We start from the raw sequence: 16,242 nt of genomic DNA on the forward strand, positions 1-16,242 counted from the left end.
TTTATCAAATGGAAGGGAGTTAAAGAAACGTTACTTGTGGCCATTATTGGAGTCCAAGCCTTGACTTTTCTATTTTTATTGCACAACTGTCCATTTCAGTTTTCCTAACTTCTGTACTTCAGTGATGTTGCCACCAAAGAACTAGGAATGCTTTGGTTCACCTGACCTGAATTACAAGATGATCTCTGACCTCCATCTTGCAACTGTGAATCTCCTGCTTCTCCCCCCTCCCCACTCCTTTGTACAAGTCTTCGATTCCATTTCCGCTTCTGTTGCAGGGAATCCCCACAGATTTCAACCCCCTGGCTTTTCAAGTTCATTTTTCTTCTCTTCCAGCAGGCAAAAGGCTGGAAGCGAATTATGCAGTCTCTCTGCCCTGAAAGTATCCAGCTTCCTCTGCAAAGGGGGGGATTTTCTGATTTTAGCACAGAGCGTACAACATCGCTTCCTTTCCTACAAGAAAAACACTGCTGCAGCTGCCTTCGTTGAGATTTCTTCCTCTCCACTAAATGGCAGAGGAAGGCCAGTGAGCTAAGAGATGGGTTGCACAAGGTGAATTACACTTGGGCTCGCAAGAGCTTTTTAGGACTCATCCTGAGACAGGAAGTGATGACATCAGCTCTCACATGAACCGAGAGGATATCATGTGCACTCACCCACTTCCTGTCTCGACTGGCCGAAGGGGAGGTTGCCTAGGGGAAAGTAGAGCTTGGGGAAGTAGGTCGCGGGGAGAGGGAAGAAGAGGCTGAGAAGAGGCTGTGAGAAAAGTCCCAGTGTTGCCCCTTATCCCCGCTCCCTCTTCCCTCCGGGGCTGAGATGAAGCAACTGCTTTATTTCTACTCTCAGTCCCTCACTGCGAAAACCAGCTGAATTTCACCGCGTCCTCTTGTGCTCTTTGATGCTATGATGATGCTAATATGAGAAAGTACAAACTACAGCCAGCCTGCTAGTTGTTGAGAGTCCACATGCCAAATGGACTTCCATGATTCTCCTAAAGTCACGTGGAGGAAGGCACGGAAAGGATCGATTATTAGGTACGGGCACCAAGTGTCCTCTATCACCTTGGGCCATCGTATTTGTTACTCTCCTCCGTTATGGAGAGGCAGCAGAGTTAGCTGGTTGCACACGATGGAGAGGAAAAGGAGGAAAACTTCAGAGATGACTTTTTGTATAAAGAGATCACTTCAGACCGGCCACAAAGGGAACTGACGGTGGTCAATTGGTGCATTGACCAATTGGATGGGAAAAGGTTGGATGGGGACTGGGTGGGCTCAACTGAGAGCCGATTTCAGACTGAGACCGAGGTGCGCAGGCCCCCACTGCTTGTTGCCAAGGTTCAGGCCGTTTTCTCACGTTATTGATATCAAAACAAGAAAAGTCACAAGCAAACGAAGCAGATAATAATCAAAGGTGGGGCAACATACGGTCTGGGAGGCCCACCTTGAGAGAAGGACTGGGGAAGAGTGTGGGTGAGGTATGCACCATGAACAAAGATGAACTTGAACTACTGGCACCTCATGAAGATAAAAAGCTCCTGCGCTGCAAAGGAAACAATCAACAAAACTCAAAGGCAACCGACGGAATGGGAAAAGATAGTTGCAGATGACATATCGGACAAAGGGTCAGTATCCAAAATCTATAAAGAGCTCACCAAACTCCACACCCGAAAAACAAATAATCCAGTGAAGAAATGGGCAGAAAACATGAATAGGCACTTCTCTAAAGAAGACATCCGGATGGCCAAGAGGCACATGAAAAGAGGCTCAATGTCGCTCCTCATCAGGGAAATACAAATCGAAACCACACTCAGATATCACCTCACGCCAGTCGGAGTGGCCAAGATGAACAAATCAGGAGACTATAGATGCTGGCGAGGATGTGGAGAAACGGGAACCCTCTTGCACTGTTGGTGGGAATGCAAATTGGTGCAGCCGCTCTGGAAAGCAGTGTGGAGGTTCCTCAGAAAATTAAAAATAGACCTACCCTATGACCCAGCAATAGCACTGCTAGGAATTTATCCAAGGGACACAGGAGTACTGATGCATAGGGGCACTTGTACCCCAATGTTCATAGCAGCACTCTCAACAATAGCCAAATCATGGAAAGAGCCTAAATGTCCATCAACTGACGAATGGATAAAGAAGTCGCGGTTTATATGCACAATGGAATACTACGTGGCAATGAGAAAGAATGAAATATGGCTCTTTGTAGCAACATGGATGGAACTGGAAAGTGTTATGCTAAGTGAAATAAGCCATACAGAGAAAGACAGATACCATATGTTTTCCTTATGTGGACCCTGAGAAACTTAACAGAAGTCCATGGGAAAAAAAAAAAGTTAGAGAGGGAGGGAGCCAAAGCATAAGAGACTCTTAAAAACTGAGAACAAACTGAGGGTTGATGAGGGGTGGGGGGAGGGGAAAGTGGGTGATGGGCATCGAGGAGGGCATCTGTTGGGATGAGCACTGGGTGTTGTATGGAAACCAGTTTGACAATAAATGTCATATTAAAAATAAATAGAATAAAATAAAGTAAAATAAAACTCAGAGAACTTAAAAAAAAAAAAAGATGAACTCAAAATGAAATTGTATTTGGTGAATGAATTTTGTGCTGAACCACATGCTTTGCCACAACCCCAGGCGCTGCTGACCCGCTGACTCTCCCACTGACACTTAACTCCCCAGGCACTTAAATTAGATGTCCCACCAGTTCTACCCAGTGGTCACGGCTGGGAAAGAAACTCTGGGCTGGGGAACAAGAGCTCATCCAGCAGGAGCTGGATTTGCAAAACTCCTTTGGTGGTGGCTTTGATTATCCCAGGCCCCTCCTCTCATGGGGGGTGGGGTGAGGGGAGGGGGGAAGGGCTCAGCCCTATCCCAGTTGACCGAGGAGTCAACTGAAGCCACCTGGAACCTACGATTTGAAAGTCATGGTCAGTGCCAGGCTCTGAGATAATCTTCCTTGCAAACTTCAAAGCTTTAGAAAGTACCTTTCTCCCCCAACTCATTTGTAAGCTAGAAAAACGTACCTTTTTTAGTAATAGTAGTAATTTACCAAGTTAAAGAATAGGTACAGAGACCCTGAGTCTCTTAAAGCTTTAACTACGTCAAGATAAAGTTTTATAAGGTAAGCCAAGTAAAATCAAATAAAAAATACTCATGTGATGGGGCGCCTGGGTGGCTCCGTTGGCTAGGTGTCCGACTTCAGCTCAGGTCATGATCTCACAGTTCGTGAGTTCGTGCCCCTCATCAGGCTCTGTGTTGACAGCTCAGAGCCAGGAGCCTGCTTCGGATTCTGTGTCTCCCTCTCTCTCTGCCCCTCCCCTGCTCACGCTTTGTCTCTCAAAAATAAACAAACATAAAAAAAATACTCATGTGACAAAATAAAGTCCTTCTCCAGGTACAGTACACACCCTGACGTGCATAATTTCTCTATAACTGTAGACCCTATATTACCCCATAGAACTGTAGGCACAGATCAGACCCTCAGTTGCACTTGAACTATAACCGCTCAGGCCTCCAGGCCAAATGTCCCACTTCTCCATATCCCTGTCAGCAACCTTCCCCCTCTGAGAAGCAGGTGCAACAAACCTTCACTACACTCAAGTGTCTCTCATCCACTCGGGACGCCTAAATCACTGCCTCCTTTACCTACGTCAAGTATGACACAAGTACATCAACTTCTGCTTTCTCATTTTCTGCCTCCCTATCTACCTAGCATCTAGAGCCGCGTCCATCCAAGTGATCTTTCCTCTTACTGCAGAACAGTGGTTTTTTTTTTTTTTTAATTTTTTTTTTTCAACGTTTATTTATTTTTGGGACAGAGAGAGACAGAGCATGAACGGGGGAGGGGCAGAGAGAGAGGGAGACACAGAATCGGAAACAGGCTCCGGGCTCTGAGCCATCAGCCCAGAGCCCGACGCGGGGCTCAAACTCACGGACCCCGCGAGATCGTGACCTGGCTGAAGTCGGACGCTTAACCGACTGCGCCACCCAGGTGCCCCAGAACAGTGGTTTTCAAACTGTGGTCCTGGAACCCTTGCAGTCCCACAGAGCCTCTCACAGGGCCCAGCGTGCAGAGCTTGAGCGAAGGGTTAAAAAGTCAGGGCTGCTGGACTCTTTCCCTCCCCCAGCTCTACCACAGCGATCTTGCTTCTTTCCACCTTAGACACTGGGGTTCCAGATCACCTTTGAATGTCCTACTCAGATAAGAAATCTACTGAGGCTGTCAAGTTCAGGGAGAGGAGATGGGGCCCGAGCATGAGGACTTCGTCACGCACCTCTACTGGAATGATGGGGACTGTCATCCCCAAGGTGACCTCAGCTTCCCCCAACAGGCTGCGATGTGCCTGTATCCACGCCAGTCTGTGGTGAGATTAGACCCCCAACAACATCACCTTAAAGTAGGAATTAGCATTCCCATTTGATACACCAACCCAAAGAGGCAAAGGACTTCCTGGGTGGTTATGGCTATCGAGTCCCGACACACACGAGCCTTCGGATGTTGAACCCCAGCTCTTCCCACAATCTTCTACTGCAGAATACGTATTCTGACGCTCTCTTACTTGGAGTACTTCACCTGCACACTCATTCCTTTGATCTCATCCTCCCCAGAAGGCCTTATATCAACTTCCCGACTTAAAGAGGGTCGGAGGGAAGAAACCGGAGTGAGAAACGAAGACCAAGAAGGCCACCCTTACCTGAAACTTCTAGAAACCTCCTGTGCTACTTCAGGCTTTATGGCACGTGGCCTTCCCAACATGAACTACCCACGGCCAGGATTTAGAAACAAAACAAGCCAAGTACATAACGTGCCGACCAGACACAATCAAACTATTAAAAGTCAGCAGCTGGCATCATCTGGACGTGCGTTTCCTGGACACATCGGGCATACTGCTGGGTTTCGGGTGACGTCCCTCTGCCCTTAAATGCCCTTCAGGAAACGTGTGCTTCCAAACTAAACACATTTGCCACTTCTAGGCTAGTACTAGAAATATTACGAATGAGTATTTCTTAGAATCCTAAAGACACAGCCAACAAGAAGGATGAGACGGGGGGAGATGAGGAGCTCCCTCTGCACGAATACTAAGGACTTCGAAGTTTCTGTACCTTAGGTTAGTACCTGAAATACCACCATGCATCACTTAGAATGCGCTGTGCTTATGTCGCGTGGGACTGCATTTCTAAAACGCAGAACAAAGTGACCACTTCAGCTGCGTTTCTCTATAGCTGGCGCAGCAGTGAACGGAAGTGTAAGGGGCTGACTTGTTTTAGGGCAGACGACACCCCAGCCAGAGCTCGACACACGCACAAATGCCTTCAGTGTGAAACACGCATTACTGTCTTCAGGGAAGCGTGCCCTGGAAGGTCTTTTTCTCAGAACCGCTCCTGGGAAGCATTCAAGGAAAATGCCTTCTCCCGGGAACATCGCGACTCTGATGCAAGGCGGTCTGCGTGAATTTACAGACACCCTGGGTTTTTAATACTTCACCTGAGCAGAGAAGTCAATGAGCTTTGGAAGCAGGACTTTGCCCCCTTCGTCACTCTTCAGGAAATCCAGCAGACTGCCTGTTGATAGAGAGGAACAAGTCGGGGTAGTTCAAACACACAAGACCAACATCCGAACACAAGTCAAACAATCATTCCTATTAGCGGGGGAACCCACGGAATGACGGCCTTGACAATGCTGTATGGCCACTGTGCCTTTTTCTTGAAGTTGGTCATACCCAGTCCCCTCTAAGCTGCTCCCTTTGCCCTGATGGGAAATGTAGTGTGTGGTCCAGGTAAGAAAGGCCGATGGGGGACATGTTTTTCTGGCTCCGGGTGACCGAGAGCACGCATCTCAGAGCACTTTGCACCTGGCACCACGATACACTAAGTGCAGCTGCCGAATCCTCAGAGCTTCTCGGGGACGGGCGTCAGCAAGTCCTCATGGCCGACCTGCCTGCGGCAGGCACTGGGCTGGGCTCACTCCTATCTGTGCCCAGCAAAAGCACAGAGCTCAGCACAAGCTACAGATGCTCACGAGTGTCTGATGAACATACCGTGCTCTGTACCTAAAAGAAAGTTTGTCGATAACCTCCCCCCCCAACCCCCGCCCGGCTTCCTATGGCATCATCTCTAAAACAAGACCTGCGTTCTCCCCTAGAACTTGAAGTGTCAGCCTTAGGCAAGTTGCTTACCTGTACCGTCTTAGTCCCTGTACAGCGGGCACAGCCTACCAGCTATTATCAGGGTCCTCGTAAGGACAGATTTAAAGCACCTGCCATGGTGCCTGGTGGGTAGTAAGCGCTCAATAAATGTTCTGCTGCCTCATCCACAGCATAGAACAATGGTACTTAGCCCTCAGATTGCTAAGAAGACCAGGCGAGATCACCCGGGGAAGGCAGCAAGGACAATCTGGTATACAGTAAGTACTCAATAAAGGCTAAGCATCACTATGTGGATAAACTCCTGTTTACAGTTACGATCCCAGATGCTACCGGCTGATTAATTCAACACGTATTTACTGAACTCCTACAAAGTGTCTGATCCTGAGCCTGGTTTCTGGGTGACAGCAACCTAAGCCATAGGGACAAGGTATTTGGTTTTCGTTTCTAAACAATATCCTTTTTTGGAAGGACTCAGAGTGAGTAATATTCTTTTTTAACATTTTTTTTTTTTTAATTTTTGAGAGAGCAAGATGGAGCACGAGAGTGGGGGAGGGGCAGAGAGAGAGTGGGGGACACAGAACTCAAAGCAGGCTCCAGGCTCTGAGCTGTCAGCACAGAGCCCGACACGGTGCTCGAACTCATGGACTGTGAGATCATGACCTGAGCCAAAGTCGGACACTTAACCGACTGAGTCACCCAGGTGCCCCAGACTGACTAATATTCTGAAATATTTATATATATTAAATAAGCAAATATAACGTTCATCTTTCTATTCAGCTACGACATTACACTATAGTCTCCATCAAGCATGAAATGATTGTTAATTCTCTGTTATGTATGTTTCTTTCTTTTCTTCCTTTGTTCCTTCTGAAGATTTTTAAAGAACCATTTGGCAGTTTGTTAGTATCTCTAACTGAACAGAGGAAGGATGATAACTCAAACCCTGTTATCTGAAGGTAACATCAGTGGGAGAAAACGTGGTTGCTGGAAACCTCTTCGTTCAGTGATTCTGATACATAGGAATTTAACTTCCAACAGTTTAAAAAATGTTAACATTTTTGAAACTTAAAAAAATTTCTTTCAATGTTTATTTATTTTTGAGAGACAGACAGATAGAGTACGAGTAGGGGAGGGGCAGAGAGAGAGAGAGAGAGAGAGAGAGACAGACAGACAGACACAGAAGCCGAAGCAGGCTCCAGGCTCTGAGTTGTCAGCACAGAGCCCAGTGTGCGGCTCGAACTCACGAACTGTTGAGATCGTGACCTGAACAAAAGTCTGACACTTAACCAACTAAGCCACCCAGGTGCCCCAAAATGTGAGCATTTTAAAGTGAGACCCTGAACATTAAAAAATGCTAAAGAGGAAAATGACTCGTTTTAGGATTTTAAGAATTCCCGTTTTAAATATATAACAAAAATACTCCTATTTGAAATAGATCTTTTTTTTTGACAAATATTTACTAGGGGCCTACGACGTATTGCGTGCTCTTCTTGTGGCTAATATGTATATGAAGACAAATGCAGAGAAGATAGACTATGTATTATTTCTATAATTCAGGTAATATTTATAACATGTCTCATGAGGTGGTTTGTGAACAGGCTCTGCTTTCCCACATTTTCTCATTTTTCCGTGGCGAGCCTGCTGTCTTAGAATTAAAACTGAACATTCTTTGAGCATGTAAGCGTTTTGCTTTGGGAGCGTCAAGCCTCTTAAAAGCACGGGGTCGGGGGGACGTGCTCACCCTTGGCCATGTATTCAGTGATGATGTAGATAGGCTCCTCTCTGGTGACCACGGCGTACAGCCTCACCAGCTTGTCATGCTGAAGGGTCTTCATGAGGTTGGCCTCCTCCAGGAACGCTTGCACAGACATGGTGCCTGGTTTCAGGGTTTTTACAGCCACTTTGGTACTGTTGTTATAGTAACCTAGAAAGCAAGCGGAAGGGAGGGCAAGCTTTGTGACTTCAGCTTTATAGATCAAACTGAAAACCAAAAACTTTATGCAGAGTTCAAAGGAAATTTCATCCTAGGTCGAAAAAACTTACACAAAACTCTCTACAGGGTTCACACGAGGGAAGGTTGAGTCAAGGGTGTGTGAGAATGTGAGACTTCTGTCTCCCATCTTTACCAAAGAAATCTAAAATCGTCCCCCAAACCAAAAAGTTTTCATAAAGCATTATTTAAAAAAACAAAACAAAACAAAAAAAAACCTCTATATGCGGGGCACCTGGGTGGCTCAGTTGGCTAAGTGTCCAACTCTTGATTTAGGCTCGGGTCACGATCTCACAGTTTTTCTTGCAGGATCGAGCCCCGCATGGGGCTCCGTGCTGAGCATGGTTATTCACCCATGAACAAGAATGAAATCTTCCCATTTGCAAGGACATGGGTGAAACCAGGAGAGTATACTACTAGGTGGAATAAGCTGGAAAAAGACAAACGCCATATGATCTCACTCATATGTGGAATTTAAGAAACAAAACAAATGAGCACGGGAGAAACCAGAGAAAGAGACAAACCAAGAAATAGACCTTTCACTATAGAGAATAAACTGGTAGTTACCAAAGGGGAAGGGATTGCGGGATGGGTGACATAGGCAGTAGGGATTAAAGAGCACACTTACCATGGTAAAACAATTGTTTTGATTAAAGTGTTAAAAAATTTAATATGGAGATCGTTACAAATTTGTTTCAAGGTTTATACATAGGTTTTCAGTGACACAAATGTATTTAATGAATGCAGAAAAGTCGTAGGATACAAAGTTGATATACATGAATCTGTTGTATTTCTATACACTAATCATGAAGTAGCAGAAAGAGAAATTAGGAAAACAATCCCATTTACGATTGTATCAAAAAGAATAAATATCTGGAATAAATTTAACCAAGGAGGCAAAAGATCTGTACCCTGAAAACTATGAAACGCTGATGGAAGAAACTGACGACGACACGAACGAATGGAAAGATACACCAGGGTCATGGATTAGAAGAATTAATGTTGTTAAAATGTTCCCACTGTGCAAAGGAATCCACAGATTCAACGCAATCCCAATCCAAATGCCAACAGCATTTTTTACAGAACTAGAACAAATAATCCTAAAATCCATATGGAACCACAAAAGACCCTGAATAGCCAAAGCAATTTTGAGAAAGAACAAAGCTGAAGGCATCGCAATCCCAGATTTCAAGGTACAGTACAAGGTTACAGTAATCAAAACCGTATGATGTTGGCACAAAAACAGACACACAGATCAATAGAATAGAAGAGAAAGCCCATAAATAAACGCATACTTACATGGTCAATTAATCTATGATAAAGTAGGCAAGAATATACGATGGGGACAAGATAGTTTTTACGATAAATGGGGTTAAGAACATTGGACAGTTACATGCAAAAGAATGAAACTGGACCATTTTCTTATACCATTAACAAAAAAAAAAAAGCGCCCTTCAAATAGATTAAAGACTTAAATATAAGACCTGAAACTATAAAATTCCTAAAAGAAAACATAGGCAGTCATCTCGTGGACATCAGTCTTCACAACATCTTTATGAATAGGTCTCCTCAGGCAAGGAAAACAAAAGCAAAACTAAACTACGGGGGCCACACGAAAATAAACCGCTTGTGCACAGCAAAGGACACCAACAAAATGAGAAAACAGCCTACCGAATGGGAGGGGAGATTGACAAATGACACATCTCATAAGGGGTTAATACCCAAATATATAAGGAGCTTCTACAACTCAACACCAGAAAAACCAAATAATCTGATTAAAAATGGGCAGGGGACCTGAACAGGCATTTTTCCAAAAAAGACTTACAGATGGTCAACAAATGTATGAAAAGATGTTCAACATCACTAATCATCGGGGAAATGCAAATCAAAGCCCCCAATGAGACCTCACCTCACACCTGTCAGAATGGATGGTACCAAGAAGACATGAAATAACGAGCATTGGTAACGACGAGGAGGAAAAGGAGCCCTCATGCACTGTTGGTAGGAATGCAAACTGGTACAGCCACTGTGGAAAACAGTATGGAGTTTCCTAAAACAAACTGAAAATTGAAATACCATGTGATTCAGTCATTCCGCTTTTGGGTATTTACCCAGTGAAAATGAAAACATTAATTCTAAAAGATATATGCAACCCTATGTTTATTGCAGCATTACTTACAACAGCTAAGACATGGAAGCAACCTGAGTGCCCATCAGCAGATGAGTGGATAAAGAAGTGATACACACACACCCGATGCAATTTACTCAGCCATAAAAAAGAATGAGATCTTGCCGTTGGTAATAACACAGATGGGCCTAGAGGGCATTATGCTAAGGAAGTCAGACAGAGAAAGATAAATACCATAGGATTTCACTTATCTGTGGAATCTAAAAAAAACAAAAAACAAAACAAAAAAACAAACAACAAAATCAAAACCCAACGTAAAATAAATGAACAAACAAACAAAAAAAACCCAAAAACAGACTCAACAGAGAACAAACTGGTGGTTGCCGGAGGGGAAGGGGTGCGGGGATGGGTGTTAATAGGTGAAGGGGATGAAGAAGTACAAACTTTCTGTTACAAAGTGAATAAGTCACAGACATGAGAAGTACAGCATAGGGACTCTCGTCAATAATACTGCAATTATGTTACTGTGGTGAACAGTGAGTGATGTACAGAATGGTCAATCACTATGTTGTACCTCCGAAAGTAATGTAACATTGTGTGCCAAACTTCAATAATAAATGCAAAAAACAAACTAGATAAAATGCAAAAAAGGTTTCTATATAGATCCTCAGTGACATGACTGTATCAGTGGCAAAACAGAGCAAGAAAATACACTCTCTTTGACACCGACAAAGGACTGGTGTCCAGAATATACAAAGAATTCCTACAAACCAATAAGAAAAATGGAAAAATAGGCAGAGGCTTGAATGGGCATTTTGAAAAGAAGTCGTCAAATGGCTGCCAAACGTGTAAAAAAGAACTCAGTCTTATTAGTAATCAGAGAAATGCAAATAAAGCTATAGGAAGAAGCCACCACCCAGCTTGACAAAAATCACAAAGCCTGACAACTTGAGTGTTGGTGAGCACATGACCATGATAGAGAGATTGGGGCAGCTCCCTAAGGCCTTCTGTGCTCTTTTCTGAGCATCAGTGAAATCGAGCCGTGAAGCTTGTCTTTAATAATATTCCCAGGGGCCCATGAAGGATGTTGACAGACCAGCCTCCTTTCAAGTGCAATCATTTGAGTGTTGGCCACACCCCTCACCTCCCCACAGGCTGTGCTGACCTGTGGCCCACCTCCTTCTAGATAGAATTCTGTTGATCAGGAAATGGCATACTGAGAACTCTTGTATATATGACTGGGACAAGCACTTTGGAAACAAAGTTGGCAGTGTTTGGTAGAGTTGAAGATCCATACTCCCGTGATGCAGCAAAGTGACTCCTGGCCACCCTAGAAAAACTCATGGACCCTTGATCCACTACAAAAAGGTTCCCAGCAGAATTGTCATTCATAGTTGCTGAAAACTGGGAACACGTCCAGCTTCATCAATAAATAGCGAAATCAGGGGCGCCCGGGTGGCCCAGTCAGTTGAGCATCCAACTTCGGCTCAGGTCACGGTCTCGCGGTTCATGAGTTCGAGCCCCGTATCAGTTTCACTGCTGTCAGCCACAGCCTGCCTCGGACCCTCTATCCCACACACTCTGCCTCTCCCCCACTCTCTCTCTTTCTCTGCTCCTCCCCTGCTCACTCACCCTCGCTAACATTTAAAAGTAAATGGTGAAATTAATAGCTAAACCTCTCTACACCTTGAGTACAACACGATGTGCTATAGCGATGAAGGTAAATGAACTGTAGCCACACCCAAAAACATGGATGAAATCTCACAACTATAATGTGGAACAGAAGAGGCAAGGCGTAAGAAAACGGTAGTTTTTTGGGGGCGCCTGGGTGGCTCAGTTGGTTAAGCGTCTGACTTGGGCTCAGGTCATGATCTCACGGTTCGTGGGTTCGAGCCCCGCGTCGGGCTCTCTGCTGACAGCTCAGAGCCTGGACCCTGTTTCGGATTCTGTGTCTCCCTCTTTCTCTGCCCCTCCCCTGCTCACACCCTGTCTCTCTCTCTCTCAAAAATGAATAAACATTTTTTAAAAATTAAAAAAAAAAATAAAAGGGTAGTTTTTGGTATGACTCGTTAACATAAAGTTTAAAAACAGGCAAAATTACTATATTCTGGAGGATGCTCACCCCCATGTGCATAAGTAACAGAAGAATAAAGAAAAGGAAATTATCACAAAAACCAGAATGGCAGCTGCCTTTGGGGGACGGTGAGGTTGTGGTTGGTAAAGGATAAGTGGGGGCTGCTGGGTGCTGGTAGGTTTCCACCATGTGGTCTCAGCGGTCACCGCACCAGTGTTCATTTTATAATTATTTGTGATGTTGAACATTTGTGTTGTATACACTTTTCAGTCTGCCGGTTAGCTCACCCAGCAATAAAAGTGAAAGAAACAAACCCGCTCTCTCTCTGTCATCCAACAATGGAACTCACTGAGCCTTTTTACATAAATAAAAATATGGGTAAAGGATGAAGGAAAAAAATGCTTTCCAAGGGCAGGGGAAAAAGTTGTCAGGAAACAGCACAGCTGCTAAAGATATTAAAATTGCTGATAAGGAGGTTGAGATGAACGGTGAATAAAACGGTTCCATTAAGCACAGCTCAAGATTGCAGCAGCTTCCAAACTCACTGGTGTCTTGGGGCGGTGGTATTTAAACAAGAGGGCAGGTCTCCGATGTGCCCTAAAGGCATGATTTGTATTTGGCACTAAGGATCAGACTGTACTCTGCCGAGATATTCTCCCGTAGGGTACAGGTTCAATTAACCTAGTCATGGAGATTTGGGTAGGCATTACAGATGGACGATGATTTTTAAAAAAAAAAAAAATCATTTGAGGGGGCGCCTGGGTGGCTCAGTCCGTTGAGCAGGTGACTCTTGATTTTGGCTCAGGTCACGATCTCATGATTCAGGAGATCGAGCCCCGTGCCAGGCTCTGTGCTGGCAGGTGTGGAGCCTGCCCGGGATTCTCTCGCTCTGTCGCTCGCTGCCCCTCCCCAACTCGCATGCGTGCCCCCTCATTCTCTTTCTCAAAATAAATAAATGAACATTAAAAAAAAAATCACTTTAAAGTGAAGAATTTCTTGAAGAGTGCCATTTTGGCACAGTTAAAGAAAGCTCGTGTGACACTTTGAGACAGCTCCACTTCCGGGTGTGACTAATTTGCTAAAAAGCTCCTAAGTACCGCAAAATGGAAGCTGGTTTTCACAAGAGACGCATGTGGTTGGTGTTGGCTGGTGATTAAATTTCAGTGCAACTGGCTCAAAAATGTATCAGGCGGGGCGCCTGGGTGGCGCAGTCGGTTAAGCGTCCGACTTCAGCCGGGTCACGATCTCGCGGTCCGTGAGTTCGAGCCCCGCGTCGGGCTCTGGGCTGATGGCTCGGAGCCTGGAGCCTGTTTCCGATTCTGTGTCTCCCTCTCTCTGACCCTCCCCCGTTCATGCTCTGTCTCTCTCTGTCCCAAAAATAAATAAACGTTGAAAAAAAAAATTAAAAAAAAAATGTATCAGGCAACATTCAATGGAAAACAAGTTCCCTTTCTTCTACAAAGTCTCTTCGCAGATCGAGTGGCAACAGGAAACATCATCTTTGGCTTCACTGAGCAGTCAGTTCCCCTGGAATCCAACAATCCACGGGGGAAAATGTGTCACCAAGCCAGATGTCAAGAGGATCACACGAACGAGAGGAAACAGCTTGAGGGAGAAACTCCTTTCTTTTAGTCCCACCCTCTCCTCCTGTAAAGCAGGTCGCTTCCTAGTATTTGTTCGTGCGTTGCAGACCAGAAAAATCTGGACCGTAAAATGTGACTGGTAGTCTATGAATCACAAAAATATGATTTTATTTGGTTGCCAGTGATACAATTTTTAATTTGTTCTACTTTTGCTATCAATGGGAAAAACTAGTCGGCTCATCTCTTGAGATCCAAAATCCCAAAAGAGAAATAAACTAAACTCAGGCAGCTCTAAATTGCAGACCTTGATTTTTACACCAACCCTTGGACAGATGGAAGGAGACACAGATACACCCAGGAGGGGGGGGGGGGCATCCTTTGACCTCTGATCCATAACATAGTGTCACCAATCATTTATTCTTTTGGTCTGATTCCCAGTATTCCTCTGCTAAATGCATTCAGCACATGGACATTACTTCAATAGCAAAGGAAGTGCCCCTTGACAGCCAAACTCATAGAACCGTATCTGCAAAAGATCCCAGATCAAAATTTCTATTTTGCTCTTTTCTCTTTTTTTCCTTCTTCCTCTTCCCTTCCTTCCTTTAATACAAGACTAGAGGAGAAAAGCATGATTAAAAAACAACTATCAACATCAATATCCTGGCAAGGATATCATACTGTAGTTTTGCAAGATGTTACCACTGGGGGAAACTAGGTCAAGGTTACATGGGATCTCTTTGTACTATTTATGTATAGTACGTGTGTGTGTGTGTGTGTGTGTGTGTGTGTGTGTGTGTGTGTATATATATGTATATGTATATATATATATATATACACACACACGAATATTGAAAGAGAATTCATATGCCATACCATTCACCTATTTAAAGCATACAATTCATTGGTTTTTATATATTCAGAATATATAAATTGTGGGCCCAGCAGCACAATCAAATACTGGGACGTTTTCATCACCCCCAAAAGAAACCCCATAGCCATTGACAGTCACGTCCCCATCCTCCTGGCCCCGCCACTAAGGTGGCCACCCATCTACTCGGAGTGATAGATTTGCCTATCCACAACACAAATGGGATCACTTAACACGTGGTCCTTTGGGTCTGGCTTCTGTCATTTAACACAGTGTTTTCAAGGGTCACCCACATGGTAGCATGTGTCAGCTACTTTATTCCTTTTTATTGCTGAATAATATCCTATTGGACAGAAACAGCACATTTTATGTATCCATTGCATGGATGGACATGTGGGTTGTTTACGGTCTTTAGCTATTATGAATAATGCTCTTACAAACATTCATCTAGAAGTGTTTGCACAGATATGTTTTAATTTGTGTATTATTTCTTACAGCTGCAGGTGAATCTATAATCATCGCAAAATCTGAAGTTTTTTTAATGTTTATTTATTTTGAGAGAGAGAGCACACATGAGCAGAGGAGGGGCAGAGAGAGAGGGAGAGAATCCCAAGCGGGCTCTGTGCTGCCAGCAGGGCTCGAACCCACGAACTGGGAGATCATGACCGGAGTCAAAAATCAAGAGTCAGGAGCTCAACTGAATGAGTCACCCAGGCGTCCCTCAAAATAAAAAGTTTAATTAAGAAATCCAGGAACAGGGGCACCTGGGTGGCTCAGCTGCTTAAACATCCAACTTCAGCTCAGGTCCTCATCTCACAGTTCCTGAGTTTGAGCCCCACGTCGGGCTCCGTGCTGACAGCTCGGAGCCCGGAGCCTGCTCCGGATTCTGTGCCTCCCTCTCTCTCTGCCCCTCCCCTGCTCATGCTCTCTTTCTCTCTCAGAAATAATATGTGAATAAACTTAAAACACACACACACACACACACACACACACACCTAGGAACAACAGGGCGCCTGGCTCAGTCAGCTAAGTGACCAACTTTGGCCCAGGTCGTGATCTCGTGGTTTGAGCTTGATCTCCCTCTGCACAGCTCAGAGCCTGGAGCCTGCTTCGGATTCTGTGTCTCCCTCTCTCTCTCTCTCTGCCCCTTCCCTGCTCACGCTCTGTCTCTCGGTCTCTCAAAAGTAAACAAAACAGGGGTGCCTGGGTGGCTCAGTCGGTTGAGTGGCCGACTTCGGCTCAGGTCATGATCTCACGGTCCGTGAGTTCAAGCCCCGCGTCGGGCTCTGTGCTGACAGCTCGGAGCCTGGAGCCTGCTCCGGATTCTGTGCCTCCCTCTCTCTCTGCCCCTCCCCTGCTCATGCTCTCTTTCTCTCTCAGAAATAATAAGTGAATAAACTTAAAACACACACACACACACACACACACACACACACACACACACACAC

At 44.9% G+C, this 16,242-nt stretch overlaps 1 protein-coding gene and 1 non-coding gene across 5 annotated transcripts in view; one reads left to right on the forward strand and one right to left on the reverse strand.

The window, feature by feature from the left end:
* The window catches only part of LYN (LYN proto-oncogene, Src family tyrosine kinase), a 94,901-nt gene that overhangs the window by 41,652 nt on the left and 37,007 nt on the right, over nucleotides 1-16,242 (reverse strand). For all 4 annotated transcript variants that reach the window (XM_040487766.1, XM_040487767.1, XM_040487764.1 and 1 more), the window contains exons 9-10: nucleotides 7,893-8,075; nucleotides 5,491-5,567 (exon numbers count right to left, since the gene is read on the reverse strand). In XM_040487766.1, coding sequence (XP_040343700.1) covers nucleotides 5,491-5,567; nucleotides 7,893-8,075 — 260 coding nt within the window. The remainder of the gene's footprint in view (nucleotides 1-5,490; nucleotides 5,568-7,892; nucleotides 8,076-16,242) is intronic.
* Nucleotides 12,092-12,176, forward strand: TRNAP-UGG (transfer RNA proline (anticodon UGG)). The gene has a single exon. It is a non-coding gene; the product is annotated as a tRNA-Pro (tRNA).

This window comes from Herpailurus yagouaroundi, unplaced genomic scaffold (assembly GCF_014898765.1).
Source record: "Herpailurus yagouaroundi ecotype Mexico unplaced genomic scaffold, PumYag 165, whole genome shotgun sequence".
NCBI classification, from domain to species: domain Eukaryota; kingdom Metazoa; phylum Chordata; class Mammalia; order Carnivora; family Felidae; genus Herpailurus; species Herpailurus yagouaroundi.